Source organism: Mobula birostris, chromosome 25 (assembly GCF_030028105.1).
Source record: "Mobula birostris isolate sMobBir1 chromosome 25, sMobBir1.hap1, whole genome shotgun sequence".
In the NCBI taxonomy this organism is placed as follows: Eukaryota; Metazoa; Chordata; class Chondrichthyes; order Myliobatiformes; family Myliobatidae; genus Mobula; species Mobula birostris.
In genome coordinates this window covers 19,746,499-19,773,608 of record NC_092394.1, presented here as the reverse complement: position 1 = coordinate 19,773,608, position 27,110 = coordinate 19,746,499, and the positions used below count along the sequence as shown (strand labels likewise).

Sequence of the window (27,110 nt, the reverse complement as noted above, 5' to 3'; positions counted from 1 at the left end):
AACGTCGACTGTACCTCTTCCTAGAGATGCTGCCTGGCCTGCTGCGTTCACCAGCAACCTTGATGTGTGTTGCTTGAATTTCCAGCATCTGCAGAATTCCTGTTGTTAACACTAGCTCACTACTTCTTATGTATTAATTATTTAATTTAACTTTTAAATACATATATATTTACTTTATACATTTTATAATTATATTTATATATACTTCTGACTGTAAATTACAGTTTTTATTATGTATTACATCGTACTGTTGCTGTATAACAACAAAGTTCATGATGTATGCCAGTGAGATTAAATCTGATTCAGATTCTGTCACCACTTTCAGTCAATTATGCACCGCCATTTCTAGGTCCCTCTGTTTCACAACAGCCCCCAGGGCCCCACCATTCACTGTAAATCTGACCTTGGCTTGATCTCCCTAAATGCTATACCTCACATTTGTCTGGACTGAAAGCCAATCTTCATCCCACATACCTAGCTGATCAAGATCTCCCTGTAGTTTTTCATAACCTTCTACACTATCTGTACCACCATCTATCTTAGTATCATCCACAAACTTACTGACCAAGTCTTGTGCGTTCTCATTCAAATTGTTTATATACATTACAAACACACAAAGATACCAGCACTAACCCCTGTGGCATGCCACCAGACACAGGCCTCTAGGCTGAGAAACGACCCTTGACCAACCCTCTGCTTCCTATCACTGAGCCAATTATGAATCCGATCCACTAGCTCCTCTTGGATACCATGAAATCTAACTTTCCATCCTAGCCTGACATAGGGCCATGCTAAATTCTACACAGACAGCAGTCACTGCCCGACCCTCACTTAGCATCTTGGTTACCTCCTCAAAGAACTCCAAGAGATTTGTCACCTATGACTTCCTAAGCACAAAGCTGCGTTGACTGTCCCAGGTTCTCCAAGTGCTGTTAGATTCAATCCCTCAGAATCCCCTCCAGCAATTCACCGCCACTGATGAAAGGCACATTGGCCTGTAGTTTCCTGGTTTGTTTCTGCTGCCCTTTTTAAACACGCGCATGTTTTTTAAACACATCTGAAGGGAGTAAGAAAAAAAATCACACCATCTTTTTAGATTATTGTTAGCAACCAGAATTATGTTCTAGGTAGAAGCCAGTTTGTGTAGCCAGTTTCCAAATAGAGGCCAGTTTGTGTACCAGTGTGCATTGCAAATCATGGTTCAAAATGCAGCATTGTTGTTGGATTTGTTATTGAACGGAATAGATTTATTTAATGAAGGACGCCGGTACCAGCGTAGTACCTAATTTATGCCATTAGGTGGCAACAGCACTGTCGTAACACAGTGGTAGCATCTAGTGACACTGTTGTTAAACACCAGGGAAATTTATCATAACTGAATGCAAAATACTGAAAAATTGGAAATAAAATATTGCATATGTTGTCTAGGTCAGACAACAGCAAAGTAAGAAAGATAGGCGTAACCTTCTGAGCAGTGTAGCGACTAGCACGACATTATTACAGTTCAGGGCGTCGGAGTTCAGAGTTAAATTCCAGAGGCCTCTGTAAGAAAGTTAGTATGTTCTTCCAGTGTGTGCGGAGATTTCCTCCAGGTGCTCCAGTTTCCTCCCACAGAACAAAGATGTACCAGTTAGTAGGTTAATTGGCAATTGCAGACTGTTCTGTGACTAGGCTAGGGTTAAATCGGCACAGCTCAATGGGCTGCACTGCACTGTATTTCAAAATAAATTAATTAATTTTGATCCTTGTTTGAACTTAGATAATTGGGTTGACATTCTAAGGAATGAAATGTGTCTCCACATGCTGCCTAGCCTACTTCAGGTATCAATTTTTTTACCAAGACAGGAAAATGTCCAGGACACGTTGAAAAGTGATGCTTATAGTCTATTCTGATGTGCCTTTTTTACCAGTACACATCTAAATCTTCCAGCAGAACCTTTAAACTGCTCAGGCTCTGATCAGTATTTTTGCTTTGCTGCTTATTAATAAAACTGTATCTCTATCAACTCTTGCAAATAAAGACCATAAGACTAAGGAGCAGAACTAGTTCATTCAGTCCATTGAGTCTGCTCCACCATTCCATCATGAGTGATTTATTTCCCTCTCAACCCTATTCTTCTGCCATCTCCCTATAACCTTTGATACTCTTACTAAGTACCTATCAACCTCTGCTTTAAATATATGCAATAAATTGGCCTCACAGCCACCTGTAGCAACAAATTCCACAGATTCATCACCCTCTAGCTAAAGAAACTCCTTCTCACACCTGTCCTACAGAGACATCCTTCTAATCTGTGGCTATGCCCTCCGACCCTAGACTGTCTCACTATTGGAAACACCCTCTGCATGTCCACTCTATCTAGGCCATTTATTATTTGGTACGTTTCACTGAGATCCCTTCTGATTCTTCTAAACCACAGTGAGTAAATGCCTAGACCCATCAAACGCTCCTGATACATTAAGCCTTTCATTTCCAGGATCATTCTCATAAACCTGATTTTGTTATAATAAAATTATTAAATAAATTTTTGTATCTCAAATCAGACCTTGATTGAAGACCATGAGGTTACAAAATCACAGGAAATTAACAGCATAGGAGTAGTCCACTAGGCCTATCGGATCTGTCACCATCATCATCAGGTGCCATGCCCAGTTTGAGCTTTGACTGCCATGGCCCACACACTCTTGTTTCGGGTCAAGTGGATCAATTCATTGGTATTCATTTCCAATTCTCTGGCTGCTGTCTCCATCATCATTTGTCTTTGTCTTCCTCTTGCTTTCTTCTCTTCAATCTTTCCCATAATTACCGTGCATTCTAACTCCTCTTTCCTAATCACATGTCCAATGAAGTTACATTGCCTTTTCATGATTTCATACATTATTTCTCTTCTTGTGTTTGCTCTGTTCATGACATCCTCATTAGATATTCGTTTCGTCCATGATATTCTTTGCATCCTCCTCAAAAACCACATCTCTGCTGCTTCAATTTGTTTCCTCATGTTACTAGATATTGTCCAACATTCTGAGCCATATAACATAACTGGATAAACGTAACATTTCAGTATTCTGAGGCGGGTTGTCATGCCTAGTTTAGTATTGGTCAGTATACTCTTCATTCTTGTAAATGTATCTTTCGCCATCCCTATTCTTCTTTTGATGTCCAAGTTGCACCTACCTGCCATCTGATGTCACCCAGCTTCCTAAGTAGCAAAAGTTCTGTACTTGTGTTATGTCTTCCTCATTTATTCTCAGCCTGCAGATAGGATTCTCCTTCTTTTTGGTATCACCATACATTCTGTCTTTTTGCAATTGATAGATAGACCCATTTTTGCACTTTCTTCAACAACTATATCAATTAAGTTTTGTAGTTCTTCCTCCGTACTTGCAATTAACACAGTGTCATCTGCATATCTGAAATTATTGATGTTTTCACTGCCAACTTTGATTCCCAAGATGTCTCTTATTTTTTGTAATATTGTTTCACAGTACACATTAAATAAATCAGGGGAGAAAACACACCCTTGTCTAATGTCCCTCTTGATTTTCATAAACTGACTCACTTCTCCATCTATTCTTACAGCCGCAAATTGTTCCCAGTACAGATTTCTGATTATGCGGAGGTCTTTCACATCTAGATCTAGAGTTTTCTGTAATATTTCAAATAACTTATTGTGCTTCACTTTATCAAATGCTTTTGTGTAGTCGATAAAACAAACACATCTTTTTGCACTTGAATAGCTCGTTCTGATAGTACCCTTAACATCAATATTGCGTTTCTTGTACCTTTGTTTTTCACAAAACCACATTGTTCTTTGCCTATTTCAGCTTGCATCTTACTTTTAGCTCTTGTCGGATCGGTATCATTTCTAAATAAGTGCAATACAGCTAATTTCATGAGGGTAATGAAAATCAGCACGTTTTTCTTTTCTGTTGCTTATCTTGTTCACTCTGGAATGGCACAAGGTGGCTGGCAATCTGTATCCTAGTGTTCTGTATTCCAATTGTATCCTAGTTTGTTGGAATTGTATCCCAGTGATTCTGATTCATTGTTAGATACATCTGAAATTCAACACTGCACTGAAATATTGTGAGAGTGGTGAAGATTGACTGATAATTTATCCAATTTTGGTTCCTGGTTTAAATCTCTCCTGACCTGGCTGGGCTCCAAAGAAGGATATCCTAGCTAAAAACATTCTCCCTTTCCAACACAGCTCATAACAATAATGACTATAGCATCTCAGGAAATGCACCCCGGCTGTAGGGAATCACAGAAGAACTAATAGGACAGCTCCTGAGATATAACCACAGAACAGCTCAGAAATTATATCAAATAAATTTGATTCTCTAGACTGTAAGTGCATTAAACCATGTAATAGTGGCATATTTAGATTTCCTTGATAGAAGTCATTTCTGTAATGCAGAGTTAGCTTGCTATTGGAAATGACTGTTTATGAAAACCCATGCCATTAATGAAGAACTCAGTGTCTTTATGTAAAGCTTAACCCACCCATTGTTGTTGGCTGGTCCTTCCCCTGTACTGTAATCATTTTAGTTCATTCTAGGTAAGGCAGGCTTGTCCCAATTTTTCTCTGAAAAATTAATCTCACTAAATTTTTCATTCTAGATAGAATACAGGAAAATGACAAAGGTCATAAATGACTGTTTATAAATTTACCACATGCATCAATTTTATAAAGCAAAAACTGAACTATAATTAAACTCTAAAACCTTCTAAAATCAATCAAACTTGCCAAAGGGAAAGAAGTTAACAGACAGAGCAGCCTTGAGTGGAATTCATCTATTTTCTAATGGCTGTGAGTAATTTGCTTTCTGCAGAACATGAAAAGGTGCCAGTTTCTTTGGGCACATTACCACAGACACCAGATTCCAAGGACTAATGCAGATAGCAGTGGTCTTAAGAAACTTCCAACCTATAAAAAGCCTGCATACAATAGCAATAGCAGTGAAGTAGTCTCATTTACATTGGAAAATACATCAGGATGCTGAATCATAAAATCATCAATGCTGAACCAAAAGAGAGGAAAATTGAAGGGGCAACCCAAAGTTTGGTTAGTGAGGAAATTCGTCAAGGTGACAAAGTTGATGGAGAGTGGAGAGGCACAGACAGAATTGTAAAGCACCAGCCCAAAACAGAGAAGGACTGCAGCACGTGATTGTGGAACAAAGAGGGGTGGATACATAAGAGTCTGATCTCTTCAGTTGAGCGATGATTTAAATTCAGAAGGCACAAAGGAAAAGAAGTGTGAAGTGGAGAATGTTAAACTCCTTGCATCAGGGCAGGAAAGGTGTTTCGTGCACAGGAGAGGGTATGGGTACAGATGAGTTAATAGAAGATAGAGGATGGCTGTCCAGGTGGGCATAAGTGGTCTGAAATGGAAATTAGAGAAGCATAGATGAGGGTTTATAAACAGAATAGCCGGTTAGGACCAAAGCAAGAAGTTCTGCAAAGCTTAAAGTAGAATGCATAAGGTCTAATTTGGAAGATCCACTCAAGGTTGAAAATGATGTCAAAGTTATAAATTGTCCATTTCACATTAAGAGGACAGGAAGGTGAATGGAATCGATCCTTTGGCGTGGAGTTCATTGTATGGTGTTTGGTGTGTGGGGTGTGGGGTGTGGGACGAGGGGAACAATTGTTTTGATTTCCTTGTCTTTAACAGGATGAAATAGCAGCTAATTTAAAATAAGATGGAATTTGGGCACTCTAAAAACATGGGGACAATGGGAGGTTAAGAGGTAGTTGGCTCTTACTAACATGTCAGTGGGTATTATTGCCAAGGTAAGAGAGCTAAGGGGCAGCTGTTCAGAGATCAAATGAGGGTCTTGAAGGCAAGCTAGTTAGAGATCAGGACCAGTACGTTCTTGTTACAATGAAAGATGAGTACAGTGTCTTTCATAATCCAAGATGATGTGTGATATTAGATGATCCCATGTCATGCAAAATGAATATTTCACTCACAACATGACATGGGATCATCCAGAAAAAACAAATTTGTCTAACTTCTCATTGAGTCATATAAACATAAAGACTTAGAAAAGTACAGCATGGAAACAAACCCTTCAGCCCATCTAATCTGTGCCAAACCATTTAAACTGCCTTCTCCCCTTGACCTGCACCAGGACCATACACCTACCATTTATGTACTTATCCAAACTTGTCTTAAAGGTTGAAATCCAGCTTGCATGTGCTGGCAGCTTGTTCCACACTCTCACAGCTTCCCCTCACGTTCCCCTTAAGCTTTGCACCTTTCACCCTTAACCCATGACCTCTGGTTGTAGTTCCACCCAACCTCAGTGGAAAAAGCCCGCTTGCATTTACCTTATCTATACCCCTCATAATTTTGTATACCTGTATCAAATATCCTCTCAGTCTTCTACATTCCAAGCAATAAAATCCTAACCTATGCAATCTTTCCTTATAATTCAGATCTTCCAGACCCAGCAATATTCTCATACCTAATACTCTCTAACCCAGGCAACACCCTGGTGGATCTCTTGGATGAAATGAAATATAGTAAACTTGATCAAAAAGGAAACAGGAGCTTTAGGAAGTTAAAATCAGAGGTACTTGAGGCATAGAACAGAATTGGAAAGAACGTAACCTAGGAATTAGGAGGGATAAAACGTGGCCATGAAAGAAACTTGGCGCAGAATTCAGGAGAACCCTGATACTTTTTATAAATATATTAGAAACGTAGAAAACCTACAGCACAATACAGGCCCTTCGGCCCACAAAGCTGTGCTGAACATGTCCTTACCTGAGAAATTACCTAGGGTTAACCATAGCCCTCTGTTTTTCTGAGCTCCATGTACCTGTCCAGGAGTTTCTTAAAAGACTCCACCACCGTCGCCGGCAGCCCATTCCATGCACTCACCACTCTCCGTGTAAAAAACCTACCTCTCATATCTCCTCTGTACCTGCTTCCAAGCACCTTAAAACTGTGCCCTCTCGTGCTAGCTATTTCAGCCCTGGGAAAAGGCGTCTGACTATCCACACGATCAATGCCTCTCATCATCAGGTCACCTCTCATCCTCTGTCGCTCCAAGGAGAAAAGGCCGAGTTCACTCAACCTATTCTCATAAGGCATGCTCCCCAATCCAGGCAACATCCTTGTAAATCTCCTCTGCACCCTTTCTATGGTTTCCACATCCTTCCTGTAGTGAGGCGAGCAGAACTGAGCACAGTACTCCAAGTGGGGTCTGATCAGGGTCCTATATAGCTGCAACATTACCTCTCGGCTCCTAAACTTAATCTCACGATTGATGAAGGCCAATGCACCGTATGCTTTCTTAACCACAGAGTCAACCTGTGCAGCAGCCTTGAGTGTCCTATGGACTCGGACTCCAAGATCCCTCTGATCCTCCACACTGCCAAGAGTCTTACCATTAATACTATATTCTGTCATCATATTTGACCTACCAAAATGAACCACCTCACACTTATTAGGAGCAAGAGGGAAAGGGTATGTCCACTCAAAGACAAAGGAGGGAATTTATGCATGCATCTAAAGGAAATGGACAAGATCCATAATGAGTACTTACCATCATATTCGCCATTGACATGAGATCTGGGAGGGGAATGTTGACATTCTAGGAAATGTTGATATAACCATATAACCAAATAGCAATTACAGCACGGAAACAGGCCATCTCGGCCCTTCTAGCCTGTGCCGAACGCTTACTCTCACCTAGTCCCATCGACCTGCACACAGCCCATAACCCTCCATTCCTTTCCTGTCCATATAACTATCCAATTTTATATAACCATATATTATAAAAGGAGATTTTGAATCTCTTGAAAATGTTAAAGTGGTTAAATCACAAAGGTCTGATGGGTTCTATTTCAGAAATCCGAGAGATGCAAGGGGGCAGATTGCTTAGGCCTCAACAGAGAGATTTGTATCTTGTTCAGTCATAGATGAGATACTAGAAGGCTGGAGATTAACCAATTTTGTTTCGATGTTTAAGTCAAACAAAAAGGAAAATCCAGGAAATAAGACCATTTGACCAGAAGACCAGAATAAGACCAGAATTAGGCCATTTGACCCATCAAGTTTTTCTCAGTATTTGTTCATGGATCATTTATTTTCCCCCTCAACCCCATTCTCCTTCCTATATACTTACAGACCAGTGTGCCTTATATCACTGGCTGTGAAATTACTGCAGAAAATTCTTAGGGAAAGAACTTATTCACATTTAGAAAAGCAAGGGATTGTTAGGGATAGTCAGCAAGGCTTTGAGTGAGGGAGGTCCTGTCTCACAGATTTGATGGAGTTTTTTGAGGGGGTGACAAAGATAAGAGATGAGAGTATAGCAGTAGTTGGTGATTTAGTAAGTTGGATCCAAAATTTGCTTGGTCATAGACAACAAAGCAGAGTGGTGGAGAGGTGCTTTATTTCTGACTGAAGATCTGTAACCAGTGGTGCTAATGAAGGCATATGGCATGCTTGCTATCACTTGTAGGGGTGTTCAGCATTACAGAAGGTAAGCCATGTTACAACTACAGTATATAACACTTTGGTTGGACCATATTTGGAGTATTGTGTGCCAATCACATCAGTACACTATAGTAGATGTTTAAGAGAAGTTGTTGAAGAAGTTCACTAGAATGTTGCTTGTACTGGGGAGTATTACTATAAGGAGAAGTTAGATAAGCTTGTTTTCACTGGACTATCATAGGCTGACTGGCTACCTGATAGAAGTATATGTTACAAAAGCATAAATATGGTAGTCACAGTCTCTCCTACCAGGACTTGAGGGAGCAATGTTAAAAGCTGCAGGTTATGGAATCATAAGGTCTATTCAAGTCAGAACCATTTCTTTCCTCAGATCACATCAATACTTCCCAAAGAACTCACTGAATTGTAGTAGCAAAAGTCTTTTGTTAAACTCTGCCCTTTCTGAGCCTTGAAAAACTGATCAAATAAGATGGTCCACTCTCCTCTCCTATCATATTCCTTCTTCTTCAGCCCTTTACCTTTTCTGCCTATCACCTCCCAACTTCTCCCTTCACCCACTCCCCCACCCACCTACCTCCCCCCTCACCTGGCTTCACCTATCATCTTCTAGATTGTACTCCTTCCCCTCCCCCCTTCTTAAAATTATTCTTCCCACTTCCTTTTCAGTCCTGATGAGAGATTTCAGCCCAAAACATCGATTGTTTATTCCCCTGTTTATGCTGCCCGACCTGTTGAGTTCTTCCAACATTCAGTGTGTTTGTACTACCCAGCAGTGCACAGCCCTTCAGGGAACTTAATTTTACTTTAAATCAGAACAGGAAATTTGAACAAGTGCCAGAGTAACAACAAGGATCACAATATGAGCAGTGTGCATGCAGAAGAAATGTTCTTTTCTGGTAGAGTGACAATAGCTGAGATTCAAAGAAATATTGGGATCTTTGTATTTGCTGACCACACAAGGCTAATGAGATTCTATTAATGTGAAACAGCCTTTTCAGCTTCTTAATTTTAAACGAAGATTCCAGTTACAAAAGCAATTTCAGATACTGATGGATTTCCTCTGACGGTGATTACTGTAAGTCAGAGGGTGGGCTGTTTCATATTGTGGATTTTCCAAGTACCAATCAATCACTTTCCCCACCCAGATGAGTCAATGTCCCACCCAAGCCTCCCCATATCTTAGAGACGTAAGAGACTGCAGATGCTGGAATCCGGAGCAACAGACAATCACCCGGAGGACCTCAATGGGTCAAGCAACATCTGTGGGAGGAAGAGAAATGCCGATACTTTGGATCTAAACCTGGCCTCGGGACTGAGAGCGAAGAGGTGAGATCAATTCTTTCCCTCCCATAGATGATGCTCAAACCCTGAGTTCCTTTAGCAGATTTGTTCCTCCCCATATCTCTCAGCATTTTGCCTATGTGCGAGCTCAGCTTTTGGCCTTACACAATCATTGTAAATTAATCCGTGCACTTCCAGGTGAATAATGTCTTTGGGGTCAGAGGTGATCCAGCCTTTAGCCCACCGACTCTGTATCAGCCATCATGCACTCATTTACATAAACCCCATTTTATTCTTCCCTGTCCCCCAACATTCCCATCACCATCCCCCCAAATTCTACCACTCACTAGTGGGAATTTACCATTGCCAATTAATCTACCAACCTGCATGTCTTTGGAATGTGGAGCACCCAAGGGAAGACCATGCAGTCACATGGAAAAAGTGCAAATTCCACTTAGAGAGCACCGGAGCTCAGAACTGAACCTGTGACATTGGGTTATGGGAGGCAGCAGCTCTACTATCTGTGCCAACGTATTCCCATCCAACTGCACCTCAAGATGCATGATGTAGGCCAAGAGAGCAATATCCTTCTCTCTAGGTTTCCACGGCTACTGCTGTATCTCATTCTCACTAAGTCTGCTGTATCTCATTGAAGATATTTCCTTCACCAATCCCACCTGCAGCCCACCCCAGAGAAGATCTCCCCCCCACCCCCAACATCTTTTTCCCTCTAGACAGCAGAATAGATAGCCGATTCTGCGTGACCGATAAAAATGCAGCACTTTGCAACTCTGGTATGATCCAGGATCCTGATTATGCTACCACTGAGGCCAGGCAATCTCTGAACAGTATTGATAATGGCAGGGGTCACACGTCTTGTGAAGACACTGCCCAGAAGAAGGTGATGGCAAACCACTTCTGAAGAAATATTTGCCAAGAATGATATGATCACGGAAAGACCATGAGTCCCTACATCATATGACACGGCACATAACAAACGAACGATGATCCAGGAAAGCTATAAACTAGTCTTATATAATGATCATTCTATTTAAGTTTGAATCAAACACGTCAGCAGGAACTAAATACAGAAAGAGGGCTGGGGGAAGAGATGTGCATTATACTAAATATACAGTAACCAAAGAAAACAGTTCAGGTCCATTGCCAATGACTGAAATATTCTGAACAGAATTCAATTGAACCAAAGCTGAATGTATTTTCCTCCCATTTGGGTGATGCTTGAATCGCTCAGAAGTGCTTCATGTAGACAGCAATTGTTTGGAACCAAATTGGTTTTAAAGAAAATAAGATGGTCCTTCTGGAGAAAAATGCTCAAGCAACAAACCATAAACACAGGAGATTAGGCAGATGCCTGAATTCCAGAGCAACACACAGAAAATGCTGGAGGAACTCAGCAGGCCTGGCAGCATCTATGGAAATGAGTGAACAGTCAACATTTTGAGCCGAGACCCTTCATCAGGACTGGAAGGGAAGGGGAAAGAAGCCAGAGTAAGGTGGTGAGCGTGGGGGAGAGGAAGGCCTTTCCTTTCCAGTCCTAATGAAAGGTCTCAACCTAAAACATTGACTGTAATTCCTCTTCTTAGATCAGGGGTTCCCAACCTGGGGTCTATGGACCCCTCAGTTAATAGTAGGGGACCATGGCATAAGAAAGATGGGTAACCCCTGCCTTACATGCAACTTAACATGCTGAGCTCCTCCATTTTACTCTGGGTTTCCAGCATCTGGAGAATCTCTTGTATTTATGATTTGCAGACCCACTACTAAGTCTCTTTGAAGAATGCAAACCCAGAAGAAGATTGAGTCTTCTCTTTGATAGGGGTTTACTGAGAACCTCTCTCACTGCTTCCCCCCCCCCCACCCCTTCACGACCCCTGCTGCCCTCTGACTCTTTGTTTCACCTATCGCCTGCTAGCCCGTACTCCCTCCCCTTTCCTCCACCTTCTTATTCTGGCTTCTATCCCCTTCCTTTCGAGTTCTGATGAAGAGTCTCAGTCTGAAACATCATTGGCTAATTCCTCTTCCTAGATGCTGCCTGACCTGCTGAGTTCCTCCAGTACTTTGTGTGTATTGTTCAAACATAAACGATTATATTTCTGTTACTGAGGGCCTCTTGAGAGTACTCTGCTTAACGTCAGAAGGTTTTGGGTTCAAGCTTCATGAAAAGCTTTAGCAGGTTACACAAGTTTAGAGTCAGGGCACCATTGAGACATGGTGCACTGTCAGCAGAGATGATAAGCCAAGGCTACGTCAGACTAACAGGATCGCTTGGCATGATTTTCATCACAGTGAGTGTGTTGGCTAATACTTCTCCCTCAGCTAATATCTCAGCAGGTCAGAGAGGAATGGTCAAGAGAGAGAGTTAGAATAGATTAGAGATAATGCTTGAGACAGGAGGCCTTTTGTCAGTACAGAATTGTGAAGAATGAAGCCTTTTTCTCCAATGGTGGATGCCAATTGTCCTGTGGAGTACTCCCAGATATTTCCAGACAGTTTCGACAAGGCTTGTATATTCTCTAGAGTTAAGAAGAATCAGGGAAGGATTCATTGAAATGTACAAAGTACTGACAAGCTGGAAGGAGGGAGAATGTTTCCCTCAGCTGCAGGGTCTAGAAACAGTCATAATTCCAGGACAGACAATAATATTTTTAGGAATGAGATGAGGGAGAATGTCTTCTCTCAGAAATTGGTGAATATGTGGAATTCTATGCCACTTAGGCAGTTAAGACCACTTGCTGAAGATGTTTAAGAGGAGGTGGACAGATTTCAAAAGATGCATCAAAAGATATGAAGAAGGAGTCAGAATGTGGGAATGAGCTAGAGGATCAGTCATGACTGCATTGAATCTCAGCATAGGTTAGAGGGCTGAGTGGCCTACTCCCGCTCTCATTTTCCCATTTCTATGTTCCAGCCTTGTATTATGGTCACTTTCTTGCACGGGTTCCTGCTTTGTACAAAATGGCTCGCAGCAATATGCAAAACAAGTATTATTTTACTTCAGACAACGAGAAAATTGCCATATAAATTGAAGTTATTTCAAACCACTCTGAGCACCTTTGCAACGAACTGCAGATGCTGGAAATCAGAAACAGAAAAGCAGGAAATGTTGGGAAAAACTCAGCAGGTCACCCGCAAGAAGAGAAGCAGAGTTAAAATTTAAGGGCAGACACTCTTGGCCAGTTGTATGGAAGAAGCCATAGAATGGGTATTGATGAAGGGCACTCTGAAATTCCCAGCTTCTCCACCAGAACCTGGTCTAACACTTAGAGATGGTGGGACACAACAAGTAGGAGAATCTCAGGCAGGGTCAGGGGATGGGATATTCGGTTCAAGGAAGGCAGGAGGCGAATCCAAAGGAACAGAGCAAGGTGATAAAATGCTTTGGAGTAAGATTGTAAGACCATAAGCTATTGGAGCAGAATTAAGCCACTCAGCCCATCGAGTCTGCTCCGCCATTCCATCATTCCTCTCAGCCCCACATTCTCCTGCCTTCACCCTGTAACCTTTGACATTCTGACTAACCAAGAACCTATCAACCTCTGCTTTAGATATAGTCAGACTTGGCCTCCACAGCCATCCATGAGAATGAATTCCAACACTATCTGGCTGAAGAACTTACTCCCATCTCCATGTTAAATGGACATTTCTCTATTCTGAGGCCGTGCCCTCTGGTCCTAGACTCATAGGGAAAACCCTCTCCACATCCACTGTATTTAGGCCTTTCAATATTGAATTAGTTTCAATAAGTTCCCCCCTGCACATACACCATTCTTCTAAACTCCAGCAAGTACAGGCCCAGAGCAATCAAGCAGGATGTTAACCCTTTCATTCTCAGAGTAATCCTCATGAACCTCCTCTGGACCCCTTTCAACATGCCAGTATATATTTTATTTGTTTGTTTGTTTGTTTGTTTACTTATTTCTGTATTGAGGTACAGGCCCTTCAAGCTACACCACCCAGCAATCCCCAATTTAACCTTAGCCTAATCATGGGATAATTCACAATGACCAATTAACCCACCAACCGGTATGTCTTTGGACTGTGGGAGGAAACCAGATCACCCAGAGGAAACCCATGCAGTCACGGGGCGAGCAATCTCCTTACAGACGTGGAGGAAAGAAACAGCTCACAATACTCGCAAGTGCAGTCAGACCACTGCCTTATAAAATCTCAGCTTTGCATCCTTGCTTGTATATTCTAGTCCTCTTGAAATGAATGCTAACATTGCATTTGCCTTCCTTCCCTGCAAGTTAACCTTTAGGGAATCCTGCACAAGGGCTCCCAGGTTCCTTTGTACCTCTGATTCTTGAATTTTCTCCCCGTTTAGAAAATCAGGGGAAGCAGAGCAAAGGAGGGTGATTTTATTGCTTTTCTGCACATAGATCAAAATCTGGCAAAACAGTTGGGATTAAACCATCAAATTGAACAATTTGCTATTTTAATTTTCTACAGGAGGGACCTGTTGCAATCAAAGTAAGAAATCTCAGAGGTCGATTCTAATTAGTCCTACGGGTGTCGCAATCTTGTACTTAAATGTTAAATTTGTATACCGTTATCTGTACAACTTTAATCCTAAACAGTGACCAGTCAGATTAAACGAAAACAATTAGTTGACAAGCAAGCACATTTATCATTCTATTCAATGGACCTGGAATTAATTACCTCGGGTGTATAAACTCTGAAAAGTACACATATATACAACTTAATCCTGCAACATTTTGTGTGTGTTTCCCTTGATTTTGTTGCATACGGTTCAAACGATCGCTTTGAAACGGAGCCTGATCATCTGAAAGCATTAGCCGGAGTTACTTGTAATATCGATCATCTTATTTTTAATGGAATTCTGTGGCTCTGCAAATACAATTGTATGAATTATGTAGAAAGCAATCATAGTGCAGCGAGTGGGAGGAGGAGGACGCATGATACAGAGCCTGACTCGGGAAGTAGCACGCTTTAAATGCAAGTATTCCCCAAGGTCTGGCGGCGGAGGGAATGGGCAGGCGGCAGACCGCCTTGTCTGCCTGTCGGGCAAAGGCATTCACAAGCAGGTAGGGAACAGGGGCACGTGGAGTCAATTCTATTCACTCGTCAGCGCAGGATCCGATTATTTTTCTTTCTGGGGAAAAAAAAATTGTCTTAGAAGTGCGTGGAATTCCGCAAGTGGAGAGGGGATAGAGGTGCCCACGTTGCAGCTTTGGGGAGATTGGAGCGCTGTTTCTGAGGAGGAAGACTGGACCAACCCACCACATCTGCTTGGGTTCGTCTGGTGCGAGGGAGCCCGGTGTGTCCACGCAGAGGGCGGCACTGTTATACTGAGGAGAGCGGCGGCCGGATACGCTTGTGGGAAGGCGGGAATCTTCACCCCTTACCTCGCCATCTACTTTTTTTTTGCCCGTCCCCCCACCCTCACCATTTCAATGACCTGCATGTTTGTTTAATCACTCCGTTTCCTCCCTCTTGCCCCCTTCCCGAGGATGAAACTGTGACAGCACGTTTGAGACCCGTGCAGCGAGCAACGATGGCCGTAAACACGGACGTAGAGTTTGAGAAGAACTTGGGTGGATCTGGGGACTCGGCTCTACCGAAGAATCACCAGGAGACGGAGCAGCTTCTCTTCAGCACATCGCAGGGTAGCCTGGGGAATGGCATCAAGAACTCCAAGTCGTTCACTGTTAGCCTGCCGGACGCCAAGGAGCTGGAGGCCGAGCCCAATGGCCACAACATGAAGTACATGTCTTCGGAGTCAATGTCTAAAATAGGCGCCACACCCACTTCGCCGTCCCGGCTAAGCGTGGGAAGGGCATCGTCCACTGGTACAGGCAGTGCCCGGGACCAGTCCCGGCCCAGGGATTACCTGATCCTGGCCATCCTCAGCTGTTTCTGCCCGATGTGGCCCATCAATATTGTGGCGCTCGTCTACTCTATCATGGTGAGTGTCCAGCACGATTTCTCTTAGTATGAGGCTATGTTGCAAAAGTTGGATCACACGGCACGGGAGAACGCTTGTGATGTTCCTCGTGCAGACCGCAAACCCTGTGCGCTGCCCCACTAAAGTTTTGGTGAAGAGGCGATAACGTGGCGGGGTCTGTGCTTAGCCGGGAAAACCCGTGCACATCTTGTTGACCGTGAGGGAGGATGTGGGATGGCGAGACTGCACACGGGCGAGAAACGAAGTGCAGTAGGCGGCTCTCGAGGGCAGTCTCGAAGCGTTTAAAGTTAGTTCTCAGTGGGTTCCCCCGGAGTGTCCAGACCACAGAGGGATTACCAAGAGATTTCTCTAACTACACAGCGAGCCTTAACAGTTTCCAACTCTTGAGTTCCCACCAGTCTTCAAGTAAGAAAATTATCGGGTGTCCCGGTCCAGAAACAGACCGCATTACCGGGGGAAATAAAGCTACCCACTTTAAACTGTGGAGAAAGTCGCCCGAACAGGAGATACATTTCCCCTCCAGCCCTAGTCCTTAATCACTTTTCCTTAAAAACCTTTTATTAAGTAAAGCATTGAATGGAAAGTAATTCGGTGAATAAACTCGTCAGCAAGCGCCTTTTGCTTTCCAAATGAAAATGCCTTTTAAAAATTGAATCTGGAAATCTGAAATTTAAAAAAAAGTAGAAAATGCTGGAAAAAAACTAAGCAATTCAGGTAGCCAATGTGGAAAAAGAGAGTTGTCTTTTCAGACAGAAGACCTGCTCCTCGAAAGGTTTTCGACCCGAAGCATTCTCTGATTCTTTTTCTACATTTGTTGTCGGACCCGCTGAGTGCTTCCAGTACTTTTTGTATTTATTTTGCTTTCCACTGTCAAAAAGACGCAGGGATATTCTCGTCTCTCTCACTGTCGGGAGGGAGACTTGAACCGCTGCCAAAGGGTTTAGCTGGGAGAACGGGCGGTGGTGTGCGAGGGAGTGGCGTCGCGCTCCACGCGAGTTGCTGAGTTTTTGATATCTCTGTGCCGGCAGTTATAATATGAGAGCCCGCGGATCGGTCGATGCCTTGAGGATGAGTTGAGATCGAGCTCGGGCTGGCGGCTCTGCCCACAGCTCTCCGGATCCTGACGCTTTTCGTTCTTGGTTCCCTTCGGCCAGGAGTTCTCAACCCGGGGGCCACGGACACCTCGGTTAATTGTAGGGGTCCATGGCATAAAAATGGTTGGGGACCCCTGGCTTAGATTTTGAGACTCTTCAATCGGACATTTCCCGATAGAAGACCAAGCCAGGCGCTCATTTCTGCTACAGGCAAATTGGCACTGATCTGGCATTGAAGAACTGTGACCTGGGAGTCAGGGATTGGTGTCAGGGTCTGGCCTGCGGCTGCTAACAATGATCCAGAGTCGTTCTCCATTCTTCTACAGTTTACAGCGAGCACCCGCCCTGTCCCAGCCCATTCCATCCATCGATCCTCAGCCCACCGTCACTTCTTGTCGACCTGACTGGGTGAACGCAGCGCCGGGCTACCTTTTAGTGGAAAAGAATAGTACTGGAGTCTCCTGAATCTGGTATGCTAAATAACAATATATGCAGTTCCCCTAAATTAGCACCTCAGCTCCATCTGCCAAAAGCAGAACTTCCCTGGAGCCCAATAATTTAATTCCATTTCCTACTCCCGTTCTGACATGTAGGTCCTTGGCCTCCTCTTGTGTCACGATGAGGTCACCCTCAGGGTGGAGGAGCAATACCTTCTATTTCCTCTCAGTAGCCTCCAACCCCGATGGCATGAATATCAATTTCTCCTTCAGGTTAAAAAAAAATTCCCCGCCCATCCTTCTGTTCCCCAATTTGGCCTCTTATCTCTTCTCACCTGCCTATTACCACCCCCTGGTGCTCCTTCCCTTTCTTCTATGGTCCACTCTGCTCTCGGGTCAGATTCTTTTATTTTTGGCCCTTTACCTTTCCCACCCGCCTGGCTTCACCTATCTCACTCTCTAGCTGTCATCTTCCAGCTATCCTTCTTCACTTCCCCTCATCTTTTTATTCTGGCATCTTCCCACTAAAGACAGGTCCCTGCTGGAAACATGGATTGTTCATTCACTTCCATAGATAGTGCCTGATCTGCTGAGTTCCTTCAGCATTTTGTGTGTGTTGCTTTGGATTTCCAGCATCTGCAGAATTTCTTGTGTTTAAAACAGAGCTTTGCCTGTCATGATGGTGTTAAGTTTAGGACAGGTTACCTCAGTCAAAGATTGTTTTAAAGAGCATCTTTAGGGTGTGGCAGAGGAAATTCCGAGCCTCAGGAAGGTGTCAGCTGTAGGAGCATTAACAGTTGTAGAGTAATTGGGTTCAGAAGCTGAAATATCTTGGGAGGGTTATAAATCTGGAGGAGATAATAACCAGAGAGAGATGAAACCAAGGATTTCAAAGTAAAAGAGAATTTTAAAATCCAGTCGTGGCTTAACTGGGACCCATTGTAGGTGTCACAATCCGACAATTAAAAATTGGAGGACTGAGCATAATTCTGATTCTTTTTTTTTGTGACCGTTTAGCCGTATTGCTGGTTTAATATTCCTTTATCCTTCACCTTCTCAGGTTTAACGTCTGATTCAACAATTAACGGTAACAAATGCGTAAAGAACTTTGAGTTGCAGAGATCTGGCAACCCTTCCTATACCAACTGTTCATTGATTAATATCATTGCCTTGTAAAAATAGGTTTCTATTGCCCTCTCTTTTGTAGTATTCCACAATAGGGAGAGAAAGCTTAGCAAAAAAAGAATTCTTGTGGGTTTTACCTGTACCCATCCCTAAAATTCTGTTTCTTTTAGGTCCATGATTCGAGCTATTTTGGAGCGAGTCAGTTTTCCAGTCTCACAATAATCACCACAGACAGGGTATATTTCTTAGTTCAATCAACAATTATTTTTAATTCAGTGATTCCTTTCCCTGCAAACATTGGATTGTTAAAATGCTCGACTGGCTCAGGACAATATCACTAGTTTCCACAAAATTAAATATCCATGGCAGAAATGAGAATATTCATTAATAATTGCTAACGCCGAGCCTTAAGATAGCAATTGTGCATTAGCCTTTCCAATAATGAAAATATGTTGTCATAAATAGGATTGGATGACTACTACAGGCACTTTTCCTTCTGAAATGTTAAGTATAGAATCTTTGGCTGGTTCATTAGTTCTTTTCATTAGGAATTAACAGGTAGAAATTATGAAAATTTGGAAATTAGCAAATGGTTTATTGATTTTATCTTAACTTGGATGGTTGCAATTCAGTTTACAAAAAGCTGCTTATAGATCAACATTGTATTTCAAAGGGAGCGAAGGTAAGCAAAGGTACAATATGACTGGTTTATAGATTCAAATTACAAGAGAAATTAAAAAACAACATGTCATCCGGCAGGTGTACAGTGCAGATTGACACACCCATTGTCAAAAGGATGTACCATTTGAAATGTAATATAATCTCTTATTGATAAACTGACCATAAATCTAAACCTTGTTGAGGTTCTGTTAGAAATAAATCAGTCGCTCAGATGCTTGCATATTTTGGGGCTTTCTCTGGTTGAATGACTTTGACAAAAGTAAAATTCAAAATGAAATATACGGAGAAAAACAAGTGCCTTGTATGGTCCTCAGCTGCCAATAAAAGTGCTTGTTTAGATTTTATAGTTTTTTTTTAATGTTATTATTGGTGAGGCAGTATTATTGGTTTACAGAAAATAAGATGAGGTTAGCTTGTGTAAATGTACAGATAATGTTTGCTCTGCCTTGTAAACTTCCAGGATAATTACTAATTCATGGGGTTACCCATTTCAGGATTTTATAGCTTCTGGACTACATTTAACCTCAATATTCCACAACAGGGAGACAAATCAGGCTGAACCTATTGTTCCTGTTTGCTGTGCCTTGTCCTTTTCGATATGCATCTGAAGATGCAGTTGTGATGTCCTCAATGAACATGATAACGACCGATGGTACTTGCACAGCAAGTCTGTAAGATATTAAAGGCTGGTCATTATTTTTGGAGCTATGTCAAGCAATTAAGTTCCCCAAGAGGCAGAACCAATAATGAGAAATGCTGGGAATTCTCGGCAGGTCTGTAGACAGAGAAACTGAGATTAATGTTTCCAGTTGAAGGTTCTTCATTCTTCTCCAATGTTAATTCTGTTTCTCTGTCCACAGATGTTAAAAGGTTCATTTATTATCAAATATGTATCCATATACAAATCTGAGATTTGTCTTCTCCAGATAGCCACAAGGCAAAGAAAGAAGATACAAGTCATTCAGAGAGAAACGTCAAACCAACTCTCCCTCCCCCTGCACAAAAAAGAGCAGCGTCCTGATCATCAACCCCAAACTGCACTCCCCTGCACAAAATGGAACAAAACATCCACCCCCAAACAAACTCTCCCCTGCACAAACAAACTAACAGAATGCAACAAGAACATCAACCCCCCTAAGACCAGCTCTTCTCGCACAACAAAACAGAAAAGGAACGGGTGATAAAGAACACAGAATATAAAAACCATAAGTCTAAAACAATCCACAGTTCACAAACAAGTGTGTTTCCCGCATTTTCTCTTTTTATTTCAGATTTCCAGCATCTACAGGTTCTTGAGTTCCCTTGAGAGGAAAATATAGTGAGCAGAAATGACAACTTAGTTAAAATTTGTGATTTGAATAAAACATATCCTTGTATATAATTTTTTTAAAAAAAGCTTTGACTTTTGCTTAATTGCATCTTGATTAATATTACATTTTATGCTAATTGCAATGGTAAGCAATAATGAAAAAAAATGCCCCTGGGGTCACTGGGGATTTTAGCTCAACAGGGATCATGTTGTGAAGCTGGGAGTTAATCTTGGCTCTGGCGAGCCAGTTTCAGTGTAAACAACACTGCTTTAAGCCCAGCATTACCTCCCAAATTAATCATTTCTGTTCAATATATCTGTTGATCATTCCAACGTCAGATTGCACCATGAAGTAAGTCAGTGATTCTGAGGTGGAATGAAGTTCTCACAAGAGTAACCATAATCTTTTTTATCCAAGCAGAATACCTCCTTTAAGACTGCTGCAGTCTAATAGAATGGCCTCTACTTAAGCTATTGTTATGGTGAAATGCAGTTGTCCAATAGAACTGTTAATGCAGATCCGTAGCTGTTGTCCAAGCTGTAATAATTTGCAAGGAAATGCAAAACCGTGAAACCAGACCTCTTGGTTCAAGTGATATTACATTAATGAATGCATATTGATTTACTTTAATAACTCGTGGCATCACTCAGTCCTGATTTAATCTCTAATGGAATACGCGATGCCTTGGCCAAACATAATACCACACCCCTTCCAAAAAACAAAATTCTTTTTGTCATCCACTATTTACCTGGGGCTCTAAAACTCATATGACAATGATTTCTCTAGCTTCCAGTAATTTTCCCCTCTTCTTCATTCCCCACTCGGGCTGTCCTCTTACCTCTTCTCTTCTCCTCACCTGCCTATCACCGCTCCCTGGTGCCCCTCCTTCCCTTTGTCCCATGGTCCACTCTCCTCTCCTATCAGCTTTCTTCTTCTTCTTCTTCAGCACTTTACTTTTTCCATCTATCACCTCCCAGCTTCTCACTTCATCCCCCTGCCCCCTCCCCACCCATCTGCATTCTTCCTCACCTGGCTTCACCCTATTACCATCCAGCATGTACTCCTTCCCCTCCCCCCACTCTCTTATTCTCCCTTTTCCCCCCATCTTCCTTTCCAGTTCAGACGAAGGGTTTCAACCTGAAACATCAAGTGTTTATTCTTTTCCATAGATGCTGCCTGATCTGCTGAGCTCCTCCAGTATTTTGTGTGTGCTATTCTGGATTTCCAGAATCTGTCTTTCTAATTTATTCATTTATGGGATGTGGGCATTGCCAGCATTTATTCCCTATCCCTAGCTGCCCTCAAGAAGGTGGTGATGAGCTGCAGTCCCTGAGGTGTAGGTACGCCCACAGTGCTGATAGGGAGGGAATTCCATGATTTTGCCCTGGCGACAATGAAAGAACAGTGAGATGTTTCCAAGTCAGGATGGTGAGGGACTTGGAGAAAGGTTTTCCAACTCGTTGTGCTCCCAGGGATCTGCTGTCTTCGTCCTTCTAGATGGGAGTGGTCGTGGGTCTGGAAGGTGCTGCCTTAGGAACTTCGGTGTGTTGTTGCAGTGCATCTTGTAGAAAGAACACACTGCTACACTTGTGTTTATGACATAAGACCTCTGATATCGTTTTTTTTTACAAGGATTTAGACTGCCTGATAGCGCAACAAATCCCATTCGCAGTTGAGAGATCAGAGAGGTGACTTATTCCCATGCTTTTTCTTCAGATGGTGCAAGATTGTCCTTTATTTACCAAGTTTAACTTGTGCAGAAACTCCATAGAGCTTCAAGGATGTTTGGCTGAGAAAACATACTCACTGTCTACTGACGAGCACAGATTGACCTTATTGCAAAATGGCCAACCCTGCTGTCAAGCCCAAGTTGTTGGATTGACAGTGCTCTGGAGGAACTATCTAACTTCCAACAGTGTAGAAAGAGGCCACTCATCCCATTGACTCTATGCCAAGTCCCAAGAGCTGTCCCATCAGTCCCTCTCCCTTTCTTTATTTCCCCATTTTCCTGCAATGTAATTTCGAACATAGATGTCCACCAACTCCCCTTTGATTTTGTTTTTCTTTGCCACTAACCTACACCACATTGAAGCTATTGAACGTAAATGCCTGTCTGTAGGATGATGAGAAATCAGAAAACCTGTGGAGAACCCAAATGGTCACTCCAAAGGAGTATTATTTTTTTAAATACCCTTCTGGCCCTTTGAGCCACACGGCCCAGCAATCCCCAGATTTAATCTGAGCCTAATCACAGGACAGTTTACAATGCCCAACTAACCTGCCCACCTGTACATCTTTGGACTGCAGGAGGAAACCAGAGCACCCGTTCACAGGGAGAATGTACAAACTCCTTATAGGCAGTAGTGGGAATTGAACCTGGGGCACTGGTATTGTAAACCGTTGTGCTAACCACTATGCTACTGTGATACCCATATCTCATCATGATACCGGCATATCAATGTGATGGATGTCAGTACTGAGAGATAAAATTATACTTATACCTTATACTTTATTGTCGCCAAACAATTGATACTAGAATGTACAATCATCACAGCGATATTTGATTCTGCGCTTCCCGCTCCCTGGAGTGCAAATCGATAGTAAATATCAAAAACTTAAATTATAAATCATAACTAGAAAATGGAAAGTAAGGTAGTGCAAAAAAACCGAGGGGCAGGTCCGGATATTTGGAGGGTACAGCCCCGATCCGAGTCAGGATCAGTTCAGCAGCCATATCACAATTGTAAAGAAGCTGTTCCCAAATCTGGCCATACGAGTCTTCAAGTTCCTGAGCCTTCTCCCGGAGGGAAGAGGGACGAAAAGTGTGTTGGCTGGGTGGGTCGTGTCCTTGATTATCCTGGCAGCACTGCTCCGTCAGCGTGCAGTGCAAAGTGAGTCCAAGGACAGAAGATTGGTTTGTGTGATGTGCTGCGCCGTGTTCACGATCTTCTGCAGCTTCTTCCGGTATTTATTAGTATTCATTTGTACTTGTTGCCTTTCATTGCATAAGGACTAGAGTATAAGAGCAAGGAAGCAGTGCTAAGGCTCTATAAGGCATTGGTAGACTGTACTTGGAGTATTGTGAGCAGCTTCAGGCCTTTATCTAAGAAAAGGTGTGCTGGCATTGGACAGGGTCCAGAGCAAGTTCACGAGAATGATTCTGAGAATGAAAGGGTTAATGTATGAAGAGCATTTGATGGCTCTGGGCCTGTACTCGCTGGAATTTAGAAGAATGGGGAGGGGGAATCTTACTGAAACATATTGAATATTGAAAGGCCAAAATAGAGTGGATGTGGAGAGGATGTAATGGGGAAGTTCTGAGAATGAAAGGGTTAATGTATGAGGAGCGTTTGATGGCCCTGGGTCTGGACTCACTGGAGTTCAAAAGAATGAGGTGGGGATCTCATTGAAACTTATTAAACATTGAAAGGTATAGACTGGATGTGAAGAGGATGATTTCAATTGCAAGGGAGTCTAGCACCCACGGGCACAGCCTCAGAATAGAAAGATGTCCCTTTAGAATAGATATGAGGAGGAATTTCTTGAGCCAGAGGTCAGTGAATATGTGAAATTTATTGCCACAGATAGTTGTGGAAACCAAGTCATTGGGTATATTTAAAGCAAAGGTTGATAACTTCTTAATTAGTAAGGGTGTTGAAGTTCGGGGGAGAAGGCAGGAGAATAGGGTGGGATGTGGAGCAGACTCGAAGGGGTGAATGACATAATTCTGCTCCTATGTTTTATGTTCATATGGTCTTATATCTTATTATCAAACATTGTCCTTAACATAGTCCTTGTGTAAGCTAGAAGAAGGACAGGTTTTTTTTAATAATGCTTCCAAAATGATCCACAAAAGCAGGGCATTTATTTTACCTTTATCAAAAATACCAATTCCTTATTTGAGATCAAGTAATGATTGATTTGCTGCAAAGTTTAATGGCATGAATTGGTACCCATGAGGCAATGGCTTGCCAGTGGATACATTCATTTTACCGAAGACTCTTTACAATTCAAGACCTTCATCCAGAAGATCTAGGCTGGATCGAAATTGTAAAACTATGCATGAAAGAACTGTGCACACCTAGTCTGCTGAGTCATTTAGTTCTCAAAAATAGCGTTCCTGGGAAAGTAGGTCCAGCCTTTTCAAGAAATATTCTATGGCAACCTTCATTTTTAAAGGCTTCACCTAAAACTTTGGTTCATATTTATAAAATTCCAGGGCTTATAACAGTAAAGTGAGCTGATTAAACCTCCGTTGGTCCTTTACCTGACGATCTCCGAGAAATTGAAATCTAATTATAACGCGAAAGTGACTTGATGATTAGCATGCCTGTGTTCGTTCGAGCTGAGAAATGCCGCATAAACAATAACGGTAGCAGGGACACTCAGCCAACCATAGAGGTGTTCCAGCTCAGTACCTCCGCTAGCTCTGTACACAAGGAATCAACAGGGGAATGACAGCGCAGAGCTCAGGCCAGTCTCATGTAGGACATTTCAAACCATTTAGGTTAAAATCTTTTTCAGAAAAAAAGTGGACAATTTCAACACAGTTATAATAGTCTGGCAAGCATCATGCATCACTAATAGAATTTAATAATACTGTATCCATGAGGTATGTCTATTCCTTTCATTAATTTCAAAGTTTCTCAGAAATAATCTACCAGTTTTGTAAACCTTTTACTATTCCTTAAGACATAGGAGCAGAATTAGGCCTTTCAGCCCATCAAGTCTGCTCCACCATTCCATCTTGGCTGATTTGTTATCTCTCTCAACTCCATTCTCTTCTCTTCTCCCTGTAACCATTGACGCCCTGACCAATCAAGAATCTATCAACCTCCACTGCAAATATACCCAATAACTTGGCTTCCGCAGCTGTCCGTGGCAATGAATTCCACAGATTCACCAGCCTCTGGCTAAAGAAATTCTTCCTCCTCTCTGTTCGAAAGGGACATTGTTCTATTATGAGCTGTGCCCTCTGATCCTAGACTCTCCCTTGGAAGGGGTCATTTGGAAAAAATTATAATAAATGTCATGTTATTAGTGGGCCATCACCATTCCTGATCTTTTATAGTTTTATGCAATAATAATATCTGTATTAAAGTAAAATGAGGATCCCTGTTTGAAATTGTGTTTTATTTGTTTTCTAAGGCTTCCTTTTATTTTCAAATCTGTACCAGTTCTTTCTATAATTGTTTGCTTAACATCCCATTTAGCTGCTGTACCTAGCAAAACAGCTCTTCATGGTTTGGGTCTCCACCCGAAACGTCGACTGTTTATTCCTTTCCATTAATGCTGCCCGAGTTGCTGGATTCCTCCAGCATTTGCAGAATCTGCTGTTTATTCACTCTTTAACATATTTTTATATAACAAATATCTAATGTCTGTTTTATTTTCCAACAGTCCAGAAACAGCTTACAACAAGGGGACACGGATGGAGCCAGGAGACTGGGGCATCTTGCCAGATTACTGAGCGTTATAGCAATAGTCCTGGGGACGCTCATCATAATCACTTACTGTGTAGTCAACTATGCAGGTAAAGGAGGTTGAGGGATGTCACATTTGAGGTTTTGTTTATATGTACAGTGTTCTGTAGAATCGGGATTGATAATAAAGTTCTTGCTCAAATCAATCTCAAATTACTTTGTAGAATCAAAACACATCAATAGTTTAGTGGTTCCACTTAATATCAGAGAATGTATACAGTATACAGCCACGAAACACAAGAAAAACCCCAGAGAATGAATGACAGAAAAAAAACATTAGAACCCCCCAAACACCCTCTCCCTTCCCAAACACAGGTAGCATCAAACACCCCCCCCCAATTCCCCCTCTTGTCCCAGCAGGAAGCATCACCTTCCCCACCACCACCAAGCAAACAATAGCAAAACACTCAAAGATACCATGATCTGGGTCTGTCAAAACCTGTAGTCTGTAACCCAGCACTTTGACGTGCCATAGTCTCTCTCTCTAAGGAGAGAGAGTGGTGTCACCTCTTCCAGAGTGAGAGGGGAGACCGAGAAACAGCTCGCTTTTCCAATGTTACAGTCTGCAACGTTGCTTTAATCCAAAATTCTCTGATTCGAGAATTGGCAGCAAACCCTCTCACCATCACGCGCGAGAAAGAGAGAGATTTAAGCATTACAAAGCTTAAATCACAAGTTCATTAAAAACAAATTGAACGATGAATTGCATTAGTTAATAGTTGTACAGCAATTTCTTTATGTCTTCCACAACTGCAACCTTTTTTTCTATTTGTATTGTCTGCCTACATCTGCACAGCAGGGCATTTATCACGTCACTGAGCAATTATTTTTTGCCGCTAATCAAGGCAACACCAGAAGGTGAATTCTGATTAAAAATAATATCCGAACTCTGTTGTATTGCATATCTTGGTTGTGCTGGTTAAGGAGTGTGGATGAATACTCGGAAAATTCATTGAATAGAATGTCTGCCTGGATGAGTGGAGCTGGCTGCATGTCCTCCAAATTGAAATGGACATCTCGTTCCACTGGGACACTGAGTCTGTTTTGTTTTCATTGATGTTGTGGGAGATGGTGTTTGTGTCTTCCATGATGAGAAGTGTTTTTTAGCTGAAATAAACACAAGTTAATTTCTCATCCCAAATCCATGCCCCGAAAAGTGAAAGTCTACAGATCCCAAAAATCTAAAATGAAAGAAAAAATTGTTGGAAAAACTTAGCAGGCCAGGCAGCATTAACTGTGGACAGTTTCTCCCTCAATAGATGCATCCAACAC

General features: G+C 42.2%; 1 protein-coding gene across 1 annotated transcript in view; it reads left to right on the top strand.

Moving 5' to 3' along the window:
* The first annotated feature begins 14,764 nt into the window (after window positions 1-14,764).
* Window positions 14,765-27,110, top strand: part of trarg1a (trafficking regulator of GLUT4 (SLC2A4) 1a) — a 29,548-nt gene continuing 17,202 nt past the window's right edge. Inside the window, exons 1-3 of the mRNA XM_072243000.1 lie at window positions 14,765-14,827; window positions 15,253-15,708; window positions 25,756-25,888. Of these exons, the coding sequence (XP_072099101.1) occupies window positions 15,298-15,708; window positions 25,756-25,888 (544 nt within the window). The 5' untranslated portion in view covers window positions 14,765-14,827; window positions 15,253-15,297. The remainder of the gene's footprint in view (window positions 14,828-15,252; window positions 15,709-25,755; window positions 25,889-27,110) is intronic.